This window comes from Nematostella vectensis, chromosome 14 (genome assembly GCF_932526225.1).
Source record: "Nematostella vectensis chromosome 14, jaNemVect1.1, whole genome shotgun sequence".
In the NCBI taxonomy this organism is placed as follows: Eukaryota; Metazoa; Cnidaria; class Anthozoa; order Actiniaria; family Edwardsiidae; genus Nematostella; species Nematostella vectensis.
In genome coordinates, this window is record NC_064047.1 from 2,351,279 (window position 1) to 2,377,057 (window position 25,779).

The window sequence follows — 25,779 nt, forward strand, 5'->3', positions numbered from 1 at the left end:
TTGTTTTTTTTTTCTTAAGAAATAACGGCTTCATATTTAGTGAAATCGCAGGCTGGAAGTTCTTATATGTTTCTATAAAGATGTTATCTGATGTATAAAGATGCTATACAGCAATACACTTTCTGAAGTTTATATTAAATCTTTAGATATCAACAAAAGATAAACCGATCAAAAGTAAACTTTGATTTCTCGTCATTTTCAACGTCTGGGTTTTTTTTTTCAACAAATTCTTAAATCACAACACATTTTTCAGCGCGTTTTCTATAAAAAGCACGAGCTTCATTAAACAACGGTCTGCGCAAAAATAACGATAAACCTATGATTAATCTAAGTTTGGATATCGTTCAGACTTCTTACATATTAGAACGTCTTCGAAATGCTTATCAATCCGACCATTAAACGCTCATAAAAACCTTTAGCAACAAAAAGAAAAAGACTTTGTAACAATCATGTTAGATTGGACAACTCACGCGCGCGCCAATGATCAAAAGTTATTTCAAAAAAATCATTCTATACTCACTTCAATCAAACACAAGGCCTTCGCTCTTGAGCACTGTGCCTCACGGGTTGCTTTTTTTCAGAGTTACCTGTAATTCGAGAGGGAGTTGGTGGCATAAAACAAACACAAGTAAAATCCCTTCTGGCTTAGAAGTCTTTTACCCTACGGTTTGCACCTGCGTACGTTTGGTAAACTAGATTGTCTTCAAACATGAGCTCGTCTCACACTTTTTGGAAAGCCAAATAATAATTATCGTGAGATCCGCGGTGTTGGTTATCAGAGAGAACGCAATTTCCTGTATAGTGTTTAGTTGGTTTTGGACAGTGACATTGACATAGAAGCTCGTTTGATGGTCGTTTCAGGAAAGCACTTTGCTACAATGTAACACCACACAAGCACAGCTGATACAGTTGATTTACTTTTGGAGAAATTTGTGCGGGCCTTAATGCATTGGTTAACAAACCTTTGATGAGTTCTTTTAGCAGTGTATCGATTTACTGCAAATGTTAGGCAAACAGTTCTAGTCAATTGTCAGATGGCGCGCGTATCGTATTGCAAACAAAAGATCCTGTTCAGTATTAGATGCGTTAAATTAGCTTGTATTTGCCTACATTCATACCAGTTTGAGAATTCACTCTTGGAGTCATTCACTATTGAAATTCAAGAAAATTGACTAATATATAGTTCACGTAAAACTAGATAAAAAAAGACAAAAGTAGATGGAATTAAAACAACAATTGGCAGGTATTTCTATAGCCTGTAGAATATTAAAAAAATGAGATGTTAAATTGTGTTTTGGACATCTTCGTAAAGTCATTTAATTCTTACTTTTTTCTTTTCTTTTTACTGTCTGCTTTGGAAAAATATAGTTTTAATAGGAATAAGCCATCAACCAGATATAATAACTTTGTCAACCATAAAAAGCTATATACAAAGTCAACGGATTTTGCAACAAAAAAAGAGCAAATTTTCTGATTTTAGAACCGTTTATTAGTTTGGTACATGTTCAACTTCCTTGATAACAAACAAGCTGGAAATACGTTTTCCAAATAGAATATAAAATTTTCTGATGAACCGAGCCAGGTCAATTAAGCCAATTAGTAAAAAAGACTCTGTGCTAATCAAGTCGCAGCTCTTTTTTCCGTTTTTATAAGTTTCAAAGCAAAAAGGCTGTAAATTTTTTTCCGACGCTTCATTGAAAAGCAACTATGTTTCTGAAAAATAAAAAGCTACATGAACAAATCGGAGGTTTTAGAATCCTATTCCAATCGGTCATCCCATTTACTGTTCTATAATATCATTCTATAAATATCATTCTTTTTTTTACAAAACTTTAGTGAAGAACGTTTACCAATAAGCGCTATTAAACGAATATTTCCCTGAATAGCTTCATCAAATTATGTATATATGAAACTTGTGAGTTCTGATTTTACCACTATCCAGTGAGTTGCTACTTTCTTTTACCTCATAGAAAGATAATCAGTATGTTTATGCGGAAAGGTGAAATGCTCAACCCGTTGTATGGTATCTCTACCTGTTACCTCTTGATGAGATACATTGAAAAAGTTTTAATTTCCTTCATGGCCCAGTTTACTGCGCGCAGAGCAAACAATCTGTTATTAAACTAAAACGAATTCATTTTTCCGCCTGTCTAACTGCATTTCCCAATTTACTCGACTGTTTGATTAGGGGAACTGTAACCGAAAATTGTAACATGTTTACCTTTCAGTTTTCGTTGAGTAAACAAACCGAAATCGTTTGTAGCGAATTAGTCATTGCCGTCGTGGCTTATAATAGGCCATTTCTGACCAATTCAATTTGATCAGCATAGCTTTGTTACTAACAGGGCGGCAAATTTCCCTAATTTAAGCTAATTTAAAATGGCGTTTCTGTCGAAGTTATTAAAAAAAATCGTGCGTTCTTATTTTACGTTTAAACTGAGAGAATGTGAAAAATAGCAAGAGAGAACTTTAACTTTTGCTTGATATTTTCAATTCTCCCAAAAAGGTGGGATAAAAGATTAGACATCTGGGGTAGTAAAAGAGAAATTTGAATCCAGAAGGAACAAGAGTTTTTAAAAATAGGATGAAAACAACTGATAATCCTGCCTTTCCGGTAAGGCTAAAATTAACAAGAAATTGCAGGTTTTATTTTGAGAACAAATGCCATTTAGTATTCCCTGCTAGCAGAGGCCTCTTTTCTTTGTATTGATCAACGTAAGATATATCATATTCCACCCACTCGCAGAAAAGTGTGAGAGTGGAGTGTGTTATTGCAGATTCCCGGGGGTGAAAAAAAAATTGTCCCATAGTACATGGTTGAAGGGGAAAAAGACAGCGCACCCCCACCCAAAAGTATTTAAGTTTCACTATGAATATTCTACTGTTGGGTTTCCAGTGTAAATTATCAGAATCATTTCAAAAGACCCAAATAGTCGTGATCGTAAACAAGAAGAATAAATACAATGCACCCAACACTGGCAGAGTCGAATACTAGTGTTTGGTGTATTGTATAAACTATCAGAGCTATCAGTTTTTTTTTTTCTTTTTTTTTTCTTGTGATATTTTAAACATGAAGTGTGTAGTAGGCTCTCCTAGAAAAAAGGGGATATTTTTCCCTTGGGGAACTTGTGGTGACTATTCTATTATTTATTCTATTTTCTATTTCCACCAGTTATACTGGTGCGGAAGGCACAACAGAGCTAGGCTCTAAATCAAGTGCCCCCTTGAGTGTATTGTTAGTAAGCATTGTAAGCACTGTCACTGGGGGTGGTCACTGCCAGAGGGTTTATTGCGTCCCCAGTGGTTCTTTTATACGTCCCTTCGGTTCAGGTTAATGTAGTGCAGCTTGAAGAGACGGGACCTCCGGTTTAGTGTCCTTATCCGAGAAGACTGGAAACACGGGAGAATAACTTCAACTCACTTGTGACACAAATTCGAACCAAGGCAGGAACCCGGAAAAATCCCCAGTTTGAGCCAGGATTCGAACCTTGGCCACAGCGGTGAGAGGCCGACGCGCTAACACACTTGGCCACCCGTGCTTGACTCTAACAAACAGCTCAAGTGATCGGGGAAGAGTTATAAATAGGGGAAAAGGCTCCCTGTGTATATAAAACCGTGTGGAGCTAAAAGGTCTGGGTAGGGGTCATAAACATGGGAGACGGTTTTCTGTCGTTGTCACAATCTCCTATCCAATCAGAATGCCAGGAACTAGGCTAAAGAAAATGGCCAAATATACTTGAAACTCTTCACCCAAGACCACATCCTCGGGGACCCAGGGCGTTGTGGAGATCGGGCACACAGGGAGAAAGAAAGAGCTCTTTCTTTCTCGCACGCTCCCTGTGTGCCAGATCTCTGCGACGCCCTGGGTCCCAGAGGATGACAAGACCACTAGCTCAACAGAATTGATATGAGCTGAATGGGCAAGCTTTTGGGGGAGGAGACATACGGTCCCAGCTATGGACATCTGATAGGGTCAGATAGGACACATGCAGTGAAGGAAATAAAGAGAGAGAGAGAGTGAGATCTCTATTAATTCATTAATTCAGTTCTTTAGACTTGTGATATTTTGAAATACCAGTTTTTGTTGACTTGCTACCATAAAAAGGTGTGAATTCTGCACCTTTGATATCCCAGACATTTCCAAGTCTGCAACAGTTTTAAAACTGAGGCTATATCAACATCAATCAATACCAACTACTGATTCCAGTCAATGTGATTAGCTAACAATACTCATGTAACATTTAGGTTATCATTGGTATATACAGTATACCAGCAACCAATGCTAAAAAAAGTAATTTCTCAACTGATGGAATGAGATTACTAACAGTTTTCAAGGCCACGGCCAGGGGAGGTTTCGGGGATCGAAAGAACTCCCCCACACTAGACTGGAAGGTCTGCTCTAATGAAGTTACTAGGACAAGCTACCAATAGAAAATGACCACTTCTGGCCTGATATTGATTTTGAATTTTAGTTTAACACATTGACCCCTGAACCGGCCTGTACCGGCTTTGGGAAGTACCCACAACCCAAAAAAATTCATAAATTCAAAATAAACACAACAAGATGAAGATACTCAGGCATCAGTCTAAGGGATAAATGGTCTTGCAGATATGCATCCAACCAAGGTGTTGGCATCTACTCTTAAGCCAAATAATAGCACAGGTTCTTTGACAAATCTCAAATCGAACAAGGAGAAAAAAGCAGAATCACCCCTCTCAATAAAACGCTCAAAATACCACACAAGGGAGAGAGATCAGCAAACACAGCTCAAGACACAAATAGATACCTTTATTCTGATCCTCCAGGTACATTTCCTTGGCCTCAAAACACAATGCCCATTCCTTGAAGGATTGTACAACCACGAAAATATGTTTACATATTGCAAAGCATTCTGGGAGATACAGGGGAAAATTCACGAGGGGAGGGCCAGTCAACACTCCTCTCCCCAAAGTCAGATGGTTTTTTAAGTCTTTTCACCCCAAAGCCAAACAAATCAATTCCAGGCCATACAGACCCAGAATAGCAGTGTAAACAATTTTGGAATCAATTTGGTTTCAGAAAAGACAGCATTTAGGAGAGCTGTGGTGATTCATTAGAAAATTATTTTCTCATCCGGGCAAAGCCAAACAAGAAAAAATCATCATGAATCCACCTTTGCTTGCAAATATCCATAAGCAAAGCACTCAATTATGCCCCAAAAGACTTCATGATGTCCTGAGACACTCCCCTAATATGCTCATAGCTGTATTTTTGATGAAAAATACAAGCAACCATCAACTTGTGCTGGCTTCAGCACATCGACGAGGGATTAAAAGTGGGGACCGCAAAGCACTGTTGGAAAGCTTGGATACCGCTGACTAGGTGCAGCTGTGTTTGACTTTGACGGGCTGTATAAAACTCAGAATAGGGGGGGAGGTATCTGTTTTCAGTCTGTTTTTTGTAAATTCAGCTCCAAAAAAGCCAGGAGTCAATGGGTTAAGCTGGGTCCTTTGCTTAGTGTTCCTACATTTACATGCTAAAATAAAAAGCATAAAAATGCATAAAGAAGCAGCAATTCTTATTTTCTACACTCTGAATTTTGTTGTGATAAAGGGTTTGATGCCCGGGGGGGGGTTCAGGGTAAAGGTGATAGGAATGCTCAGTTGGGATATCAAAAAATACCCCTAAAAATACCTGCCAACCAAAAATTGCTACCATAACAAATACCTTAGAATCAAAAAGTAAATAAATGTTGGGGGCTCTCTCTGCAAATCAACACCAAGATCAGCCGGCATTGATGGTTTCGCTGACAGCATGGTGTTCAAACATTGTAAGCATTGCTTGGCCAGTCTCTTGGCAGCTATTTATGCATAACAAGATTTTGGACTTCATCACAAGCCTTATGCACTAGTCATTTGAAACCCCCACCCCCACGATCCAGGGGAAGTGTGGGGTTAACGTGGGGGTTTAGAACACTTTTGAACCAGAATCTGTCCCGAGGGGGTGGGGGAATTGGCAGTTTTTTATTCTAAGACTTATCCCAAACTGTAGGGGTCACGAATGTACTTTGCAAAAGACATGTCAGTTTCTGGTTTGAGACTGTTTCTCTTCTGTAGCAAGCAATTCCAAGTATCAGCATGTGGCCAGCTGCACGTTGAAATGTGCAAAAACGCATATGAATAATAAATAACGCCAGATGAAGATCATTAATTTTTCCATTTTTTAAAGTAACTAAATAAATAAATATAGTTATTTATACAAATATGCTCACTGAATTGAACTGGCTTTTAAAGATAAAAGCTTATTTCAGATGATTTGTTGTCTCAAATGCTAGTTAGTTGCCTATAGTTTGCATCCCAGGGTGCATGGGCATTTGACTGCAGTTTGTCCTAAGAGGGTTGGGGCTTTTCTTAATTTGGGGTTTCAATTGACTAGTGCATTATTTTTGTGAGAATGTTCATACATTATCAGTATTCACCGGTATTCGCTCTCTTGGGTTTAATTTTTAACATATTTTCTCTATTTCACCCGATTCAAAAGATTTCATAAGTTGGATTGACAGATATGCTTACGATGTTTACACTGACTGGTTTGGCTAAGCATACAAACATGTTTGACATTATACGAACCACAGACTTTCACAGATGTTGCCAAAGGACCTTTGTAGTTAACACCGTCCAACAACAATCATATAACCAATTGGACCTTACCAACGAATGTACTTTAGTCGTGTTCCAAGCACTGCACATGACATATTTGAGTAGCCCATGGATTCTGATAGTCTGTTTTGTGGCCATGCTGGAACTTGTGTGTGCAGAGGATTTCTTGAAAGTAACGCAGAAGGGGACAGCGAACGCAACGGCTCTCAAGGTATATACTTCATAGTATTGGGACAAATAATGCCCCCTGCATCATGTCAATAGATACACTTTGGTATCCCTAAAAGAGAGGTGTCAGTCATCAAAGCATGTCCAGCATATTGCATACGAAGAATGCTGGAATCTACTTCAAAAACACCTGCTATGTACCTCACTTGCTACTCAGTTTCTCCTAATTCCTGCAGCCTCTCTTTTCCCTCCACACAAATTGTACTACTATATCACTAGTGATCTGGTGATTGTAGAAATTCTTAGAAGAAAAGAATCGTTTGACTGGGATAGAACCCGGGCTGAAGAAAATAGGAAACCATACATTCGGATTACCCGATCGATATGGCAGATAATTGCTTTTACGGAAGGCTGTAAAGGACACAGTGGTCATCAGATTGACCTTTGGCTATTTTTAGCAGAAGTTAAAAAAACACACACAGACGCCCCCGTTATTTTGAGTTTTTTTTTATAAACAAAAACAATAAAAACTTTATTTCAAAGTGAAATAAAGATTTTCTTAGCCAGCGTTGTCATTTTTTTTTTTTTGCTTGTGGATATTTAGGGCGGTCAATTGGTTGGGGAGGCAGTAACCAGGTTCGCTGTCATAGTCGGTAACGCCACGATGAGATATAAAATGAAAAAAATACATGGCATCAAAGAAGCCAAGAATTGTTTTGATTTAAAATGCACAAAATAGAAAGTGCATAGAAAGCGGATTTTGAATTTTGGATCGACTTGAGTTTGCATTCGATGACTTCATTTTGATTAATTCTGTCGCTACGTCTACCTTGTCTCTTAAAAAAAATTAAATTCTTCTATGACCCTAAGTCGCAAATCACGTTACTATCTCTTTGATCTGCCTACCTAAGCTACATGACATCTTCCGAGTTTAGAAGTCTGACGATGTTTCAACTTGAGATACGAATATTTCGATGTCGTCGTCGATGACGTCATACATCACGTGACCATTCTGTCTCACGTTATTGACACTCGCATGCCATCCTGCATGTTTGACAGCCTGACGATGTTTCTATATCTTTTATGTTTATATTTCTTATTTTAAAATGACGTCATGGATGACGTCACATACCACGGGACCATCTGGTTGCAACCCCCCCCCCCCCCTTGACACCTACATGTCACAAATCAAGTTTGGATGTCATACGATGTTTCTTTCATGAGATATCGGATAGTTTATTCTAAATGTGGCCTACCTGATTACAAATGTGGCCGTTATAACAATAACTCCCAGTAGCCAATCAGGAAGGACCTTGTAAGAGCTGCGTATTATCTGAATAATAACCCTTCTTAAAAGTAGTTCCTGGCTTTCTCCGTTTCTTTGTGTGCGTCACAGCGTGTCATCAACAACAAAATAACGCTACGAGAAGCAGTCGAGTCGACAACATCCCACTACATTTTCTGTATTTATCATTTATTTCATTATCAAAAATATTTGATCGTCTGATTCCAAAAAGATTCATACCTCATTCACCTTCCACCCGCCCTTCGTCACCTACACCTTTCAACATTTGCATTAAATGAAATTAATTTCAACGGGGAAACATATCGCAATATTTTGAAATTGAGGAATCACTAGTAAAGTAAGTGCATTTAGAAATGCAATTCGGGTTAAGTCGTCTAGAGGTAAAATGAGTGGAAGACTACTGGCTGTGCCCGGCACTTGTAGCCCGAATGTCAGGCCGTTTTATCTTTCCCTGTAACATATCTAATAAAATCTAATCTAATAAAATCACACAATAGAAAGCCGGTAAGACTGATATAAAAATGCAGAGCGGCCCCTTGATAATCCACAGACAGAAATTTGACCTTTGCCTTCTTAAATCTGAATATAAATCACCTTTCAACTTGCGCAGTTATTAATCTATAATCACTAGGCAAAACAATTGCTATTCAGATACCAAGCCGCATTACACTCGACGATAAATTCCTTGCTTGATGTGAGAGAATCTTCCCTCTTGAAAATACACTGTTTGTTCCCATAGCTCAAAGGGCTTTCTATCCTTAAAGAATGCCAAATATGAAATATGAAACTCCGTGCTGTTGTCCTCAAAGAGCTTCAAGGGACAGGATAGAAATATGTTATCCGGTAGGGCGAAGACTTCGTTCTCAGCCTCTGAGCTTCCTAGCCAATAATCTGCCCCCCAAGCGCAGTCAACTTGCTCGTTCGTGTGTAGCTCTGCTGATAGGGTCCTCTCCTCGCCTTTGAAGTCACCCGACGGAAGAATCTCTCTTGTTACCTTTTTCACGTCAATATCACTCGACCAGTACTCGCTAGATCGGGACCTCACATCCTCCCGTATCAGAGTCATACGAAATAGATCGCCGCTTTCTCGGTAAGCGACCCCTGAGCTAAACCTGATGTCTCCATGGGGGAAGAAAATCTCCACAAAAGCGGCACTTCCAAGCCTAGGCTCGAGAACAGTCCACGCTCCGCCGCCGTTGTTAAAGAACACTGCCCTTGCCCCGTCGGCACGGCCGGGGTGAATAAGCCCCATTTCGTCGCAGTTCAAATCCCTTGTATACTCCCAAGGTCCATTTCTCGGTCCTGTGTCTACTACACGCCCGTCTTGAAAAATAGATGTGTTTTGATGCCAGATCTTCGTTCCGTTTTCGGATAGGGCTATGTGTCGAATACTGTCATACATTTGAAGGAGGCTTCTTGTGTTTGGGTCCCACATTGCCCAGGTTCCTAGCCATTTACGAGCATTGTGTTTCGTGTAGTTCTCCCAGAGTTGTGAAGGCGTGAATTGAGTGTCCATTGGAGCAGATGGGTGTGAAGACTAAGTCAACTTAGTAGAGTATTTAGTAGGTGAGCTAGAAGCCGGATACCAAGCTGTTTACATACTTCCCAATGATCACATGCTATACTCGTACTCTGATCCCATGGAAACGGCTGTGATAACTTTTTAGATAAGAGAGCATTTTTGACACGAATGCCAAGGCATCAGTAAATGACGATAACCCCGAGCCCTCGGTTACTAGAACCAGATAAATTTTCCTTTTTGTTTTCCTTCAAAACTCTTTCTCTTTCGAGCTTTCTCTGAAAACCCTTTGTATCCTTGTATCCTATTATGCCCGAGCCCTCGGTTAGTTTAACATCCTTGGATAGTTTGAACCTTTGTATAGAGTAATTTTCTTTAACCCGTGAAACAAAGTGAAAATCACTCTAAAAAGAGACGAGTTTTGAAAGACACTATAATTTACTTCAATTTCCGGCTGCTAATCAGTCTACTTGACCTGTGGCAAAACCCCAGTATCTTAGGCGGACCCACTGACAGACAAGTCAACCCCAGTATCTTAGGCGGACCCACTGACAGACAAGTCAACCCCAGTATCTTAGGCGGACCCACTGACAGACAAGTAAACCTCTATAAACCTCAGTATCTTAGGCGGACCCACTGACAGAAAAGTCAACCCCCAGTATCTAGGCGGACCCACTGACAGACACATGAACTCCAGTTTCTTTAGGCAGATTCACTGACGGAAGACAAATGAGGCGATACCCTTACCCGAAGATTAACCCTATGCAGACTGGGCTTTTTGAGCTGTCTGTGACTGGGGGGGGGGGGGGGCGCTGAAAGCTAATAATATTACCTAAATTATTAGATATCGGGTTGAAATAATTTTGCATCATTCAGATATGCCAAAATCAACCTTTTAACGGCTTTACAATGCAAAAAGGCTTGTTTTGTACAGTTGTAATCAATTTTTTTGTAAGTATTTCCGCCATCATCTTGGTCCGCCATCTTGGATTCTCATGATTTGCAAAATAAAAAAAATCTGGAATTATTACAGAAAAAATTATTTGCATGCATGTATAACTGCTCGTAGTAAGGATGAATGCATAATATTAGCTTTTAAAGTGTCATCTAGCTAATCTAGCTAATACAGCTATGAGAGAGCAAAATTAGCCACCCACCACCCCAAATATCCGAGGTAAAAAAAATCTAGCGCTGTTGTGAAATTTGTCACCTAAACCAACTTATAAAGTCAAAAGAGGCATTTAAATCTGAGAAACAGTACCAAAATGTGAAATGTGTGAAACAACGGTTGCCATGGTAACATGGAGCGTCTCCTAGGCATGCCAATGGCATCAAACCGTCGTCAGATAGTTTTTTTAGTTTTTTTAGTTTTTTTAAGTCACCAAGTTTTAGCCTCTTAGCTGCTATGTTTCAGAAGTTATAGCAATTTTCCCAGAAGGGGGCTAGCCTGCTTGCAGGCGGTACTCGGTGTTATCATCGCGGAAAACCCTCTCCGTTCGATGATCGGGCGCCATATTGTATTCTAAGCCGCATGGTTCCTGGGGGCGAGCGCAAAAACGGAAAAACGGCCCTGCGTCCGGCTAGAAGGGGGCCGGAAGGGAGCAGCCCCCCCCCCCCCCCCCCCCCCCCACAGTCTGAATAGGGTTAAAGTTCATTGTGTTATTACAGTGGAACCTGGATTTTACGATATGCCTCGTGAGAAAGAAAATGTGTCTTAAAATCGAGAAATCGTTGCAAAGAGGTCCTCGACTTTTAAGTCTTTTAGAACAATATAAAGAAAACTCCATCGAAAATATCGTTGTAGCGAGGTCGGGTTAATTATTATCTTTTACAAAATAATAAAAATCGTAACTGTACGTTCCTTTCTCCCGGAAGAAATACACTAAAATTTATAAGAAATTACCTCGACCTAACGATAATCATACAACGATATTTTCGATTTTACGATAAAAAAGCTGGTCACCCAAGCGTAATTTTGATCTTGATACAACGAGAAAACTCCATCGAAAATATCGTTGTAGCGAGGTCGGGTTAATTATTATCTTTTACAAAATAATAAAAATCGTAACATGTACTCTGTCTTAGACAGAGAGTCACTGTAAGACTGTAATCTGTTTTAACAGGATCTCTCAAGTCAAAAAATCGATTATCTGTACTGTACGTGTGTGGTGTCTTTTGTTTTTCTGTCTTTGTTGATAGTCAGATCAGTAATATCGTTGTATCAAGGTCAAAATTACGCTTAACTTTTTTATCGTAAAATCGAAAATATCGTTGTATGATTATCGTTAGGGCGAGGTAATTTCTTATAAATTTTAGTGTATTTCTGCCAGGGGCGTACGCAGGATTTTAACAAGTTGCAGTCAAAACATTCAGAAGCTGAATAAAGGCGTGGCCCCTTATCTCGCATCCCCGTGAAGAATTCATAACTCCCGCTTTTGGGTTTGGAAATTGGCGTCAATGCGTCAGACTTTTCAGATTATTACACGATCCTCTGTCATCCTCGATCTGAAGTAGGACTTCATTCGTCGCGTGGCACTGAACAACATAACAATGTTTTCAAATTATCTGTAGACTAACATGATTAAGAAAATTATGGTTTTTATCCTCATCATATATGTAAAACTACGTACATAAAAATGAATGAGTAAGCATTTGATTTTTCCCCTCTTAATGCAAATAAGATCGCCAAATTATTTTGCAGTCCAGTGACTGCAGGCCTATAGGCTGCGTACGCCCCTGTCTGCCGGGAGAAAGGAACGCCATCAAAAATCGAGGTTATCGTAAAATTCAGTATCGTAAAATCTAGGCTCTACTGTATGGAAATCCATGAGGGTGGGAATGGGGGAGATTCACAAGGGGGACGCTTTCTTGAAGCTCTGATATGAGCTGTATTACAATAACTTCCATATACTTTTTTTAAATTATAAATAAAAGCGAAAGCCTCACGCTAAATCATCGAAGATTCTACTATTAGATAATAGGCGACTTGCACGAAGTCGCGTGTCTTTTCGGATCTTAAACTCGTCGTGCGAGCTCAGGGAGTTTTTACCATGCTAGTCGAAGATCCAGCGTACTTTGCGGGCGCTCCGATAGGTCACTCGCGAGACAGCACCTTTGGGAGCGCCTGCTAAAGACGCTGATCTTCGAGCATGGATTTTAACGGCATAAAATAACAAAAACAAAAGGCAACTTATTTAGTGCTTACGAAATAGCCAGAGAGTTTTGTTGTCTAAAATGGCTTATTTTCATAAAAAGGTTGTCCCTTTTCGTCCCTCTAAGGTTGCCTTGCGTTCGGTCATCTAAACGTTTCTGAAGAGTAGAGGGGGGGGGAGGGTATTTGAAGTGGGCTCTTATTTAATATTGTGTGCCTATAGGAGGGGAGGGGCGGTGCTATTTCGAAGCAAGACGCTTTTTGGAAGCTGGGCGCAAAAATAAGCATTTACGGTACTTGTTTCCTAGAAGCAAGGTATTTGGGAAGGAGAAACCCCCTTGGAAGACAAAAAGGTTTGTATTTTTTTATTTTTTTTTACTTTGGTGGTTGTGGTGTGCTGAGAGGGGAGGGGAGGGGGGGTCTGCGCCCGGAGATGCTAAAGGCATCATGAACTAATACGCATTGGCATATCATAAAAAAAGGACACAATAAGCGTTTTACAAGCAATTTATTATAATTTTTCTCATTGGAACTGTATGTAACGTTTTAACTCTACAAATCGTTACAAATATATTTACAACGAAATGGTAAATCCAAAACATTAATTTTAAGAATGTGAAAATAAAGATGGCTTTAATCCGCATTTTTATAACGTTATGTGTAACTGCTTGGATATGTACAATGTATTCACATCTGTGAGTTGCTTTCTTATCCTCCCATCTGAGATGCTAGTGAGCTGGTACCCTGGGTTTTTAAAGGCTATTCGAGCCAAGGCCTCAAATAATCAGGCGAGCTATCACCCTCGCCATCCTGTTGGCATACATACATTCGTAGCGCCCTCGGATTTTAGGACGTGCAAGAACCTTTAGAGCACAGGGTACCCATCTCATTCAATGATTGCACATCTAATACTGTGTGATCCAACTGTTAATTCCTTTGCCCTATTACAGTAATACAAAGCTCGTAGTAGAGCAAAGGAGACTCTGGCAGGAAAGGGTGATACTATAGCCATAAGAAAGCCCCTCTAACAATAATATCTCTGCATTACCAATCCCTAATGATACTGGTTATCACATACAGCCTGAGTGTCAGACAATTTCTATTATAAAAAATAATATATTTGATGGAGAAGATGGCCTGAAACTTGGGGTTTTACATACCACGTTGTGCTCATAAGACCCTTTTAACGAGCACAAACATATTGTGGGCTTAAAGGATTATCTGGAAAAAGGCTACATATAAAAAGCATTAGTTCTGCTTAGCAGCCAGTCTGTGTCAGTTACACAACTGCTGCTAAGAAGACAACGGAAGATATATGTCCTACTGTATACTCCTTTATCCTCTACTCCCTTATCCTATAAAATGTAAGTTCTATGTTTTCCCCTTTGAAAAAAATTTGCATTTGAGAAAAAATATCACAATATGAACAAAACAACTGAAAAGATACCCAATACAGTAAACGCAAACATAGTTAGTAGAGGGAGGGAGTCTCCCTCTACTAACTATGACGCAAATATAAATGCCGTAGAAATCTAGGGCTTTTTGGGAACACCATGATTACAATAAGGTCCACAGCCTAAGGTCAACTCCTTTTCTCAAATGAAGCTCAACTAAAATCAAAGAAAATAAAGAGTTTCTGACAGCTACCATTTTTCCTCTGTTATTTTAGATGGTTACCTTAATTTATTTTCCAATTTTGAATGAAAACAATAACAAAAGATGTGTGGCTGGCAAAGGCTCTTCAAGTACCTGAGACTTTATGGTCTGACCACTAAAAAGGCAAAACAAGCCTTACTGCTGTAGTTCCAGGCCTTGGACTGTTTGCATTTACATCGGCAGTGTCATGGATAAATGTTATTTCAAGCATTACTATAGAGATTTCAAAAGCACTTGGAATTACATGGAAACGATAATCAAATATTTAAGAATATGTGCTGAAGATGCTTCTCATAAATTTCCTTTCTGATGAAAAAACAAAATGCATTTTCATTATTGACTAAAAAATAACATTCAGTGACACCACCTTTTCAAACAGTCTTTGTCAACTGCCATTTTTTCATCCTAGCAAAATTCAAACAATAAGATTAGGCATCCACTTTTGTCTGCTTGTTTGGAGAAACAATGGCATCGTTTTAAATTGTATATGGTAAATAAAGTATAATTTTCTGTTTTTAGATTATCCTTTTGAAATTTATTAACATAATAATAATAGTAATAGTTTGTTATTCAAATTAGCAAAAATTGAACATCAAGCCCTTCTAAACTATCAGCACTTAGACAATTAACAAAAGCTCAGTAATATTTCTATGACTTTGTAGTCATACATTATAGCTTACTGTCAGCTTAATCTGTGGCTTCAGATATTAAATGTCCGTCTCTGACAGTTTCACTGGGTGATATAGGGGATGATCTGCTTCAAAGATGAGGCAAACATACTTTTTGTGCCTGAAGAATATGTCTTACTTTACTTTCAACAGCTCCATCACTGAAAAAAGAAAGCCTTTAAGTAAAACTTTTAAATAAAGTAAACACGGAATAACCCCTCAATAACTGTTAAATGCTTTGCAAGCATTTATGAGTTAAAAAGTAGAAGGGGGTCCTACATCCTGAGGTTCTGGTATTATTTTCAGAGGTAGTATAGGTTTCGGGTTCAAGTATGTTTTACATGGAAAAGAGGAAAGGGTAAGAGGAAGCCAAAAGGCACAGGTAGCCTCCACCCCTCACCCCTAACACAGCACAAAAGAGCAGTGTTTATTTTCGAAGAACTGCAGAATCGTATTTTTTTGTGTTGATATGCCATTAGAAAGTATTTTAATAAAAAGAACTCACTGTCATTGAGGAATCAGCATACTCCATCAGCTTTTGTCTTTTGCTTTGATTTGTACACTGGTTGGTTTTTGCTTCCCTTGCTGTTTTACTGGAAAAGGGGGAAAAACATTAACTACTAAAAAGATGTCAAGCATTAAAATTTAGTTTTAAAGCATATTTCGGATATTCATAATAAAGAAAACCAATTCCACTTTTAAACTTACTTTCCTCAAAGAACTTTTTTCGTTCCTTTGTGTCGAAGTACCAAAGAGTAATGGCATATCTGTGGAATGATTATAACAATAAAAAACAGACATGAAATTTCCTGTTGAAAATATAACTTGTAAAGCAAAGATACCCAACTTGTTGGAATGCTGTAGACTACCATTCTTGTTTGTCATCCCGAAGGCCATTGACATCCTTTCATTAGACACCCGAAACACCCTACTCACCTAGTTTTATGAGCAGGCATGACCTCATGTGGGTTTCTCTTGTCTGACCAGAAAAGGAGAAGTCTATCTAATACGGGCTCAACTTCAACTTCACTTTTATTGAGTTCAGGAAAGAAGCTCTTCTCTGGCATGAGCTTGAGCGTTCCACCATCAGTCTATGACATCACAAATAAATCAACAATTAAAGACACTAGCTGCCATGCCAAGAACAACCTTTAATAGACATTATACAACATGACACTCATAAATTGTTCACTCAAACTGGTCAAGGGCCCATGTGTTATCAGATGTGCTTGCCAAAACTAGATTGTAAAGTAAGAAAACATTTTAATTGTTGTATAATCGTATAAAACAAATAGTTCTCATTTCTTGTGCCTCTGTCCCTGGATAGATGCACAAGCAATGCCACAGAATGTCATAAACAGCAGTCACACAACTCAACTTCATCTCATTGCATACTTTTTTGTTCATTATATGCTTTGACATCATCCGTGCATCTATAACAGGACAGACGCACACACAAAATGAGATCTATTTGTTAAATACACTCTTCAAGTGTGTACTATGTGATTGCAGAAAGAAATATCAATCACCCTACACTAAGGGCTGGGTACTGTATACTGTTATGGTAATCTACTACAATAGCAGATAGAGTAGCTCTGTCTTATGTACCTTACTATTCCATCCAGGGTTAAGGTAATAAATGGTGGTGATACATCGACCATCCTTATTTGGGTTATCAATGTGTCGCTTGTAGCCTGTCCCTTGACCAGGGTAACATGCCAACATCGCCTGTACAAGAAAGCATTTATATACATTGTTTAAAACTTTTATTTATTTTTAAGTTATTTCTATTAAAAAAAATGTATGGCGAACTTCTTCAGAGATCCATGAATTTTAGTTCTACTTGGGAAACAAAGAAACCAGTAACCCTTGGTAACTGGTTGTGGGTCTTCAACAACAGTATGTGCAGGGTTGAAAAGATTTTTTTTATATCTGCTAGATTTTGCCGGCTTTGTACATTTTGGTGGGAAAAAAGCCTGCATACTAAAAATATGAGAAGGGCATACAGAAAAACAAGACTAACAGCTGTCTATCGCCAGTTGCCAGCAGCTATTTTGAACCCTGAGGTGGTACTGTATGTATATGTATAACCAGACATTTACATAGCTTCTTTAAATAGTTGAAAGATTTAATAATACATATTATATCTATTCTAGAGTTTCTAAAAGGGAAAAAGGGATGGCAGACAGTGAAAGTCGGGGGGGGGGGGGGGGGGAACCTTGCCCCCAACCCCACTTTTGTGGGCAGATGTGTTTTATTTTTACATGAACATGCATTTTACCAACATGTTTCAAGTGTTTCATGTACAAATTGATTGCTTGATAAAACACTAGGCAAACTATCTTATGTTAGAAGCATGTAGTACCATAAGAGGATTATAGTATAGCATTAGCTTGTTGATGGTGTTAAAGTTTTGACCTCTTTTTTTTTTTTTAAGAAGGCAGACAAGTGGGAAAAAATGTTTCCCATTTACAAGTAGTGTATATTTAGGTGCATAGCTCTTGAGGATCAGACGATAATGGCATCAGGGGCACGACCTCATCTGCTAACACTCCATATTTCGCCAGAGTTTAAAAACAAAGCCCCAAGTCTAATAGTCAAAACATAGGCAAAATGTACATAGCAAAGGAAAAAACAATATTTAATATAAATTTAATATTTATTTATTAATAGCCAAAACATAGAAAACGAAAACGAAAAAAATATCCAATTTGGAATTAAAGTGTCCAAGTTGTTCGAGACAAATTTAGATGCGGGTAAAATGTGCAATTTGTTTGGCAACAATGGCAAGAGCCGCCAACCAGTAAGTGTGAACATCTACAGTATAAAACCTATTCGTCTTCAATTTATACAAGTATGGTTTAAACATTCCTACACATTGAAGCGAACACATCAAGCTTTGAAGTATCGCAAAATTAACGTACATTTTGAAGAAATAAAAAGTTGGTATTTTAGGCCACAATGATTGAGAATTGCGGATTTTCGAATAAATTTAGATGTAAACAAGTGATAGAATTACAATACTGCGAGCGGTGTGAAATTATTTTCCTTTGTCCTTAGTTGAAGGAGATATTATTTGTAAAATTCGGCGGGTCTTGAATTACTTGAGCTGGCATTCAAATATACTGCAAGGGGATTATGTTATTTTGGGGATTTCACGGTTTGTATCGATTGTTGACTTAGTCAAATCGAACAGGAACGTGACACAAATCACGCACCAAAATTTCGGGCTTATGAGTGGTGTAAGAGCAGTATACGTGTTTAACATATTCGTGTTTGACATATTCATGGATATATTCAACTTTTCTCATAAAGAGAGGTATTCTAAAATACGAGGACGAGAAATAAATTTTAAAATAGAGACATCCCCCATTCTCCCTCCCTTGGGACGCCAAGAGAAGCGGCGGTTTCGCGTGATCATATGGTTTAATTTAGACAAAACTCGAAATCTTGATATCTTTACGAGTGCTTACCTGAGATCTATGTTGAATATCGTGATCTTTAATGCCGTAGGAAGAGCAGAGATATATCAAAGTGTCCATTGCACTCATATGTTGTGAGATTGAATGGCAGCCATTTTCGCCTCCGTTCACCCAAGTGATTTCGTCTTCCCTTATTCCTCGGTTTGAAGTCCCTTGGCCAGAAACGGATAACAATTGTCCATCGGTAAAGCATCCCTTATTGTGCATATCCTTGACTTCATTTAGTATCGACGTTGCAAGAGAACTTCCGTGGAAATTATCTAAAATACAATGACCGTTGCGAACTAACGAGTCGACTACAAATTCCACGATATTTACAGTTTGTTTTGAAGGTTGTGAGCAAATTTCTCCAGATTCATCGTACGAATTGATTAAGTTGTCTTTCAGATGAGCGCTCACTGGGAGCGTCTCTAATGCGAAGTATTCAGTATTTTCTGATTCAACTCGCTTTCCGTTGATACCGTCGCCGCATCGTCTATGATGAAACCTCAGGTCCGCTTTTTGATGTTCTTTCGAGCAATACTTCGCCGAGCATTTGATACATTTATATGGGCTTCCTCGCCTATCTGGAATATCTTGCTCGCAGAATGCACACAGCATTCCGGATGACACAGGCGAAGGATAGTTCATCCACTCTCTCCCTGCAGATAAAAAGTTTATGTAATCAGTCTTTACTACATAATGTCTCGGCCGTAAAACCGAGTGCGACCCGGCGGAGACCGGGCCCCAGTTACGGGAACACAGGGACAAACTTCGTTTCCGGCATAAGAAACAAACAGGAAAAAATATCGAAAAATACCCACTTTACATAAAACAGGCTTTTGCGAAATGTTTGGTCTGCACCGTTTGTTAAATCTACTGTCGCCTCGTACACTTGGAATACCATAGTCCTTTACTTGTTTACGAGTGCTAGACCGCACTCAACGTGTTATTCTTCTATTTTTGTTTTGTTTGTCACGTACGACACGTACTATAAGAGGAGACAAAGGGAAATACAATAGACATTCTTCTGTTATTAGGTTATAGCTTATTTTGTGCTTCCCGGCGTGTAGAAACCAGGCCTAAATGAGCACCGTAAAAACATAAAAAAATATTTTGCTCGTGCTTTATATATTATATCCATGAGCCGTATTCAGTGCATTGAACATAAAACAATCGACTTGACTCATTCGAACGCATTCGGATTGAATACGGCTCATGGATAATACGTTGTCTGGACTAAGCCTTAGGAATCCATGAGTCTGTCTTTTTGGCCTTTAAGCTGGCCTCATTTTCCCTGCTAGCAATGGCCTATCTCCTTTTCCTTGCATTTGCTGGGCAGCGAAATAGGCCCATGTCATGGGAAAGAAAACATAGGTAAACAAAATACAAATAAAATTTACAATTTCTCAACATTTCATGGATCACGTGCAATTGGCATGCCCTCGAGACTACGTTTTTACTAAAGCTCTCCAGCGAGCACATCGAAAAATACAATGCGAGCACGGCGGAAAAAAAAACGCGAGCATGCGAACATTAGCCGAAGACTGCGAGCACATTATTTCGGCCGCCCCTAAAACTTGTTCGTGGGGGGGAGGCTCCCTATCTCGTTCGTGAGGGAGGGGAGGAAGGGGTCTGTTTTGGTGTTCCTTTCCTGGCCTAGAATCAAGGCGAATCCCTGTTCCTGCTTGCCCCTTCAGGGCTCTTCGTGGAGGTACTCTGAGGAAACTTCCTACTTGCTGGGGACGGATCTCAGGACTGCACAATACTCTGGATAGGATAGGTGTTTGACATTCTCAAGTATGTTGTGCAGCCATTTAAATATCACAAGAGTTTAGTAGCGACTTGAAAGGTGACATTCCGCTGATAATCTCACGTCAGACCAGGAATGTAGAAAAAAGGCTCTGCTCAAGCCAGGGAGTTGTCACAGCTCCCTGCTCTAGCAGACCTCGATGAAACGAAGAATGACCCAAACATGCGCTCGCGCAGGGGGCATCGATGGGTAAAATAAAAAAGGCGGAAAAATGCAAAGCAACTCGCTGATGTCACTCCTTTTTGAGCGCGTGATCATTTAATGCAGACAGGGTACAATAAAGTAGTGAAATCGTGCCCATAGATCTTTCCATATATATAAGGAGAGATTTCTAATTGCGCAAAAGACATTTGCGTTAGCCCACAACATTCAGCAAAACAAACGAGAAAAGCTGGGTATTTTGATCCATGACGATACCGTTAACACGTGCACAGAATCACGTGCGGACTAACTAATTCTACCATTCACACAGTCTACAAACGCTAATCTAATATAAGGACACGAAGTAACTAGAAAAGCTTTGATGCCATTCATTATTTATATCACTTTAGGCTTGGTTTTTGCAGCTCAAGTAGAATATTCAATGTCACTGTGGTATAATGCTAGGTAATGTGGGAGGGAAGATTTGAGGTACCTTACAATTTAAAAGCCCCCCCTCCCCCCCCCCCCCCCCCAATTTGTTTGACGGGGGGGATAATCTTATTTTGACTTGTGACCACACAATTATAAAGTCATCTAAATTATCATTTATAAACTAGATGAAATTATTGAATAAATCTCCCTTAGCAATCTTATAGATGTTAGATAAAGCACGATTTCACTTTTGTTGTAAACATCTCACCATTGCGTCTTTTATTGCAATACGACTGACATCACGTAAGAGAGGGATATCCGATGTTGCGACTTTTGCCCCATAAACCTTGTACTTTGTTTTGTTTGTTTGTTAGCGCACAATTCGAATCGTCAATTTAAATTCTGGTTTTTGATCAATTATATTGATTTTTGATATTTCCACAAATAGATAATAACAATTGGGAGTCACAAATCTACAAATCATTGGAAATTTCGAAAACCTCCATTTCTGTTCGAATACTAACTAAATTCTGGCTAAATATTTTTATTTTTTGAGTATATAGATATCTAAGATGTCTACCTGGCTTTATTCCCTGGTGTAATTCAGCATACGTAGTTTCAAAAGGAAAAATGTTTTAAATACTCACAAATAAGAATTATAGTAAGCATAATAACATAACGATGATTATATACTCAATTATTGTCGCTTACCATCGGACTCGAAGAGATGAGAGGAATATTCGACTAGCTTGTCCATTGAAGCCCACTAATATAAATTAATTACATTGTCTTGCGACCCCGGCGCTCCATCCTATACCCCATAAACACCGCTATGAGTTTCCCGGGTTTTTGTGTGTGGAAAACCCAGCGTTGACTCACAAGCGAGCCACTCACAATGTTTAGGGATCGATAAAGTTTATCATAGAACTAAGATCGTGTATTGATTTCGCTGAACTGGCGAATGAAATACTAGCAAAGGTTGACAAGTCGCCTTTTTTCCCTAGTCAAGTGGAAAGACGTGATTTGCGGCATGATCGCATCGGATCACAAAAAAATGCCGCGAAATTTAGCGCTTGTTTCCAAAGTGATAGCTAGCGGCTTACAATACTAAAACACTAAAAAATGATTCACCAAAAACTGGTGCCGCCCGCTTGAAATGTCATTCCGTCTTTCTTCAGTGGCGATGAATGTTAATCAATATTCTTTTTCGAAATTCGACTTCTTGGTTTTTTTTTATGGTAAAACTTTCCCAAAAAAAGTGAAAAAAACTTACAGATAGTAGGAAATCTTTAGAAAAATCAAACTAAGCAAACAAATCACCACTATTATCATACCACTTATTTGAGTTTTGTACGCATTTTTTCGTCTTTTTTCGTTTTTTTTTTTTTTTTCGTCTTTTTCTGCCCTTAATATTGGCCATGTAGGAAAGATTGGTAGGAACCTTAAAAAGTTGGCATTTCTATCCAAGGTGAAGAGCAGGACCGTGTTTTGACTTTGTTTAAGTATTCAAAGCAAAACCTTTAAACCTACGGGACCACACAGACCTCCATCCCATACTTGCATTGCGCAGACAGTTCTGCGCAAGATAAGTGCAGGTATACATTTATGATCACATGATGTTGAACATGAAATGGTCGCTAGAAATAAACAATTAGATACACTCTTTTTTATATAAGAACGTCTAATTTTCATTTGAGGCTGGGCCGTTCTTCTTTTTGGAGCATTTTAAAGCTGAATATGTTCTTAAAATGAGAATATAATAGAGAATTACACTAATGAATCAATAGCAATTATAAGGTTTGTTACTATGGGCACAATTTGATTCTGCATTTTAGAAGGCATCAGGACTAAAAAAAAAAACTATCTTTTGTTGTGTCTCGATTATCTGAGACTTAACTTGTAATGTTTTCATACACCTGCCAACAAAATTGGAAATAAAAAATTCCAGTTTAAAGGAATAAATTTATTTTAGGTCCCCTCTATAGCCAGATAAAATCTTTTTATATTATTTATTGCAATCAAACTGAGAATGCTACTCCAAACCAACACAAAACGGAAATGTTTTCTTTGACTTTTCCGTCCACAGGTCTACTACAATACCGTGCGTGCGAGCTCGCATGTTTCGACTTGAGTTTGTGTGTTCGTGACAGATTTTATTCGGCATACCCGGTCTCGCTTCACTTCCTACTCTCTCCGACTCCATCTAAATTTACAAGGTGTTAAACCGTTATTTGTCAAAAGTTTTTAAAAAATTGAGAAGGCAATAGAGAATAGAGAATGGAAAGATTGTCAATTCACTTGTCAGTTTCTGAGGTTTTCTATTTTTTTTATTTGATGTTCTCGGCTGATTTTTTTGTGAGTAAGTACTTATTCGTAGCTAAGAATTTCAGCTGTGAAATTAAAACGGCGACTATACTCGATTCAAAGAGTAAACGAAATAAAGAAAAAAATATAATACATAAGCTTACGTTTGGTGGTTGATTAAAATTCGGTTAGTTAGGTTAATTGTCAAAGTAATTTTGAGTTAAAAAATCACTAAATAATACTTAACATAAAATAAAAAAATGCACATACAGTGCAAAGCCTTATATTGTGCTATTCAACTATCAAAATTTAAGTACTTACTTGCTACAATTTCAGGGGAGAGTCTTTCATGAATCCGTAGCTTCAGTTGCAGTCTCGCTAACTTTCTTCTAAAACGCTCCATCGTGAATTCAGGTCCACTCGCATTACTCAAACACTGAATATATCGAATGTAAACGCATAAATCCCTAGGTTTCGTGTTGCCGCCTTTCATATAGATGTTGTTGTACAGAGATCTTTCCATTGTTTCAGCTTTGCAGAGCAAATGACTTTAACAACACTTTTCACTATCTGAAGCACTTTGACTGGGTTGCCATTTTTATGTGGATAGATGTCGTGCCGACCTGCACGTCCAAAATTTGACATGCGCGCGCAACATCAAGGCACAAAATACTATCAACGAAGCAAATAAATCATGCAGTTGAATAATACCACGTCCAAAATATCAAAAAAAATTCATAAACTAGCTGAAACAATTTTGGGATCATGGCTTATGTTTCTGCTTTATTTTGTATGAAATTTGTGGTTTATTTTGAATACGTGACTTTGACAGCGCTAGCCTCCTTTTATGCATGTCAGAGTTCACGGAGTTTATACTGTTTATAAGATATTTTCTCGCCAATAGAATGATCAGTTTCGCAATAAATACGTTGAACATTTTAATAGATTGTCTTTCTGTCTTATATTGGCATTTACAAGCTTCTCGCGGTAAAAAGACGCATTGGTTAATGGTCTACTACAATCATGATATCTTTTATTGTTTTAGCAAAAACAGTTCCCAAAAAAATAATTGTGCTTTGTTGCCGGATAGGTTTACAAAAGATGTATTCAAACGACGCATATGTTACGTTAGTGATAGTTATAAAGTAGGGAGAAAACACTTTTCGGTTGATAAGGTGCATGGCTCGTGCGCGCTGGCACGATATTGCGACAAGTGCGGTTTCGAGTCCAACTGGCAAAATAAGTCAATCCAAATTTTGACATGAACAAAACAATGTCTCTTTTATAAGAACCTGTCTTTGCGATTTCTTTGAATAAACGTTTAATTGTATATTGTGTGTGTGTGCAACGTTAAAATTTAGATTGGAAAACGTGCAAGGTTTGTGAACAAAAATGACGTTGTAACGCAATACAGTAGTAACACAACGCTTGTAAACAAACATTATCGATGGGTTAGACAAATTAATTTTTAAGGAAGGATTAAAAATTTGCCTTATGAACGTGCCATATATAGAGAGATACTTTCACTTTAAAAGCAATGGATTTCTTATGACATTTTAAAGTGTGCATTTTACGTGGGCTTTTCAATACCATCACGACACCAATGTCAATATTACCTCTCCTGTGTCACGTCCTGTGAGTCACTGGGGTCAAGCAACAAAACCACGACCCAGACCCCTCCCCCCCCCCAAAAAAAAAAAAAAAAAAAATGAAAACACGCTCACAGAAAATTCCATGTTCTCTCTTGTTTGTCTTGACACTAATATTATCGAAAAAAAAGCAATCCAATGGCAATTAGTTGCGCTTGGAATTGGCCAAAGAATGTCGTGGTGATTTCAGCGCCGTATCCTCATTATTAAACAAATGTAGAAGAAAAGAAAACATATCCCTGGGGCTAATCAATTTACTGAGTGCCTTCTCTAGCTTGATAAGTATATATATTAATTGTAGCTTAATCCTACTGCAAATTAAACAATTCTTTCCTAGCTTCCCCCGCGTTAGGCGTCCTTGTAAAACATGCAACTAGGTGTTGTTGCCACTACAGACTGGTGAAGAGGCAAAATCTTCGAGACGTCTGTAATATCTAATCCTTTTTAGCGCTCTTCACATATCAGTTCGCTCCTAACCCCTCCCATTTTGCCTCGTTCTGTGCTTTGGACACGCATGATAAAGAATATACTGATAAGCTGATAAGCTTCACGTTTACATGGTCTCTATGTCAACAGTGTTCCCCATTCCTGAGATGCTCATTATACTGTTAAAACCTCATCCGGCCACCACAGGCAGGGTCCACAACCCTTGTGCGACGGCACAGACGCCAGACGAACTAATGATATTTCTCGCAAGACAGACGAAAGCCGCACCTTACCTACGGGCACTCAATACTTAACAACTTTCTAGAAACAAAGGCTTATTACCCTAAGTATTATTGCGTGACTCTTTTAACAAAGTGAAGAAAACTTCAATAAAACGATGAAAAAAGATTCCCTCTTTTATTTCGTGACTACTTGAAGTATCTAGT

At 38.6% G+C, this 25,779-nt stretch overlaps 2 protein-coding genes across 5 annotated transcripts in view; both read right to left on the reverse strand.

Moving 5' to 3' along the window:
- LOC116602248 overlaps positions 1-6,859 on the reverse strand; it is a 60,733-nt gene extending 53,874 nt beyond the window's left edge. The window contains exons 1-2 of one of the 2 annotated variants that reach the window (XM_048721412.1): positions 6,691-6,859; positions 521-587 (exon numbers count right to left, since the gene is read on the reverse strand). The gene's annotated coding sequence lies outside the window, so the exon portion shown is untranslated. The remainder of the gene's footprint in view (positions 1-520; positions 588-6,690) is intronic. The other variant, XM_048721413.1, reaches the window with a different exon arrangement.
- A 6,833-nt stretch (positions 6,860-13,692) lies between these two features.
- On the reverse strand, positions 13,693-23,856 carry LOC5518820 (prolyl hydroxylase EGLN3). 3 transcript variants are annotated; one of them, XM_032363562.2, is made up of 7 exons: positions 23,580-23,856; positions 18,581-19,230; positions 16,716-16,835; positions 16,044-16,198; positions 15,816-15,874; positions 15,613-15,700; positions 13,693-15,268 (listed from the first exon to the last, which is right to left on the reverse strand). In XM_032363562.2, exons 1-6 carry the CDS (start codon positions 23,779-23,781, stop codon positions 15,639-15,641), a joined length of 1,248 nt encoding a protein of 415 aa, XP_032219453.2. In that variant the 5' UTR covers positions 23,782-23,856; the 3' UTR covers positions 13,693-15,268; positions 15,613-15,638. The 3 variants fall into 3 exon arrangements, with proteins under 3 accessions (XP_032219453.2, XP_032219454.2, XP_001638796.3); XM_032363563.2 differs by lacking the exon at positions 23,580-23,856 and adding an exon at positions 21,666-21,806; XM_001638746.3 differs by lacking the exon at positions 23,580-23,856 and adding an exon at positions 19,393-19,536.
- Positions 23,857-25,779: the final 1,923 nt, after the last annotated feature.

Bases quoted from the DNA above. Each gene is read 5' to 3' on its own strand.
- LOC5518820 (XM_032363562.2), bottom strand. From the start codon at position 23,781: ATGGAAAGATCTCTGTACAACAACATCTATATGAAAGGCGGCAACACG. The intron at 16,199-16,715 runs GTACATAAGACA...GTGATGTCATAG, and splicing joins ACCCTGGATGGAATAGTAAG to ACTGATGGTGGAACGCTCAA. The intron at 15,701-15,815 runs GTAAGTTTAAAA...CCCCTTTTCCAG, and splicing joins AAAAAAGTTCTTTGAGGAAA to TAAAACAGCAAGGGAAGCAA.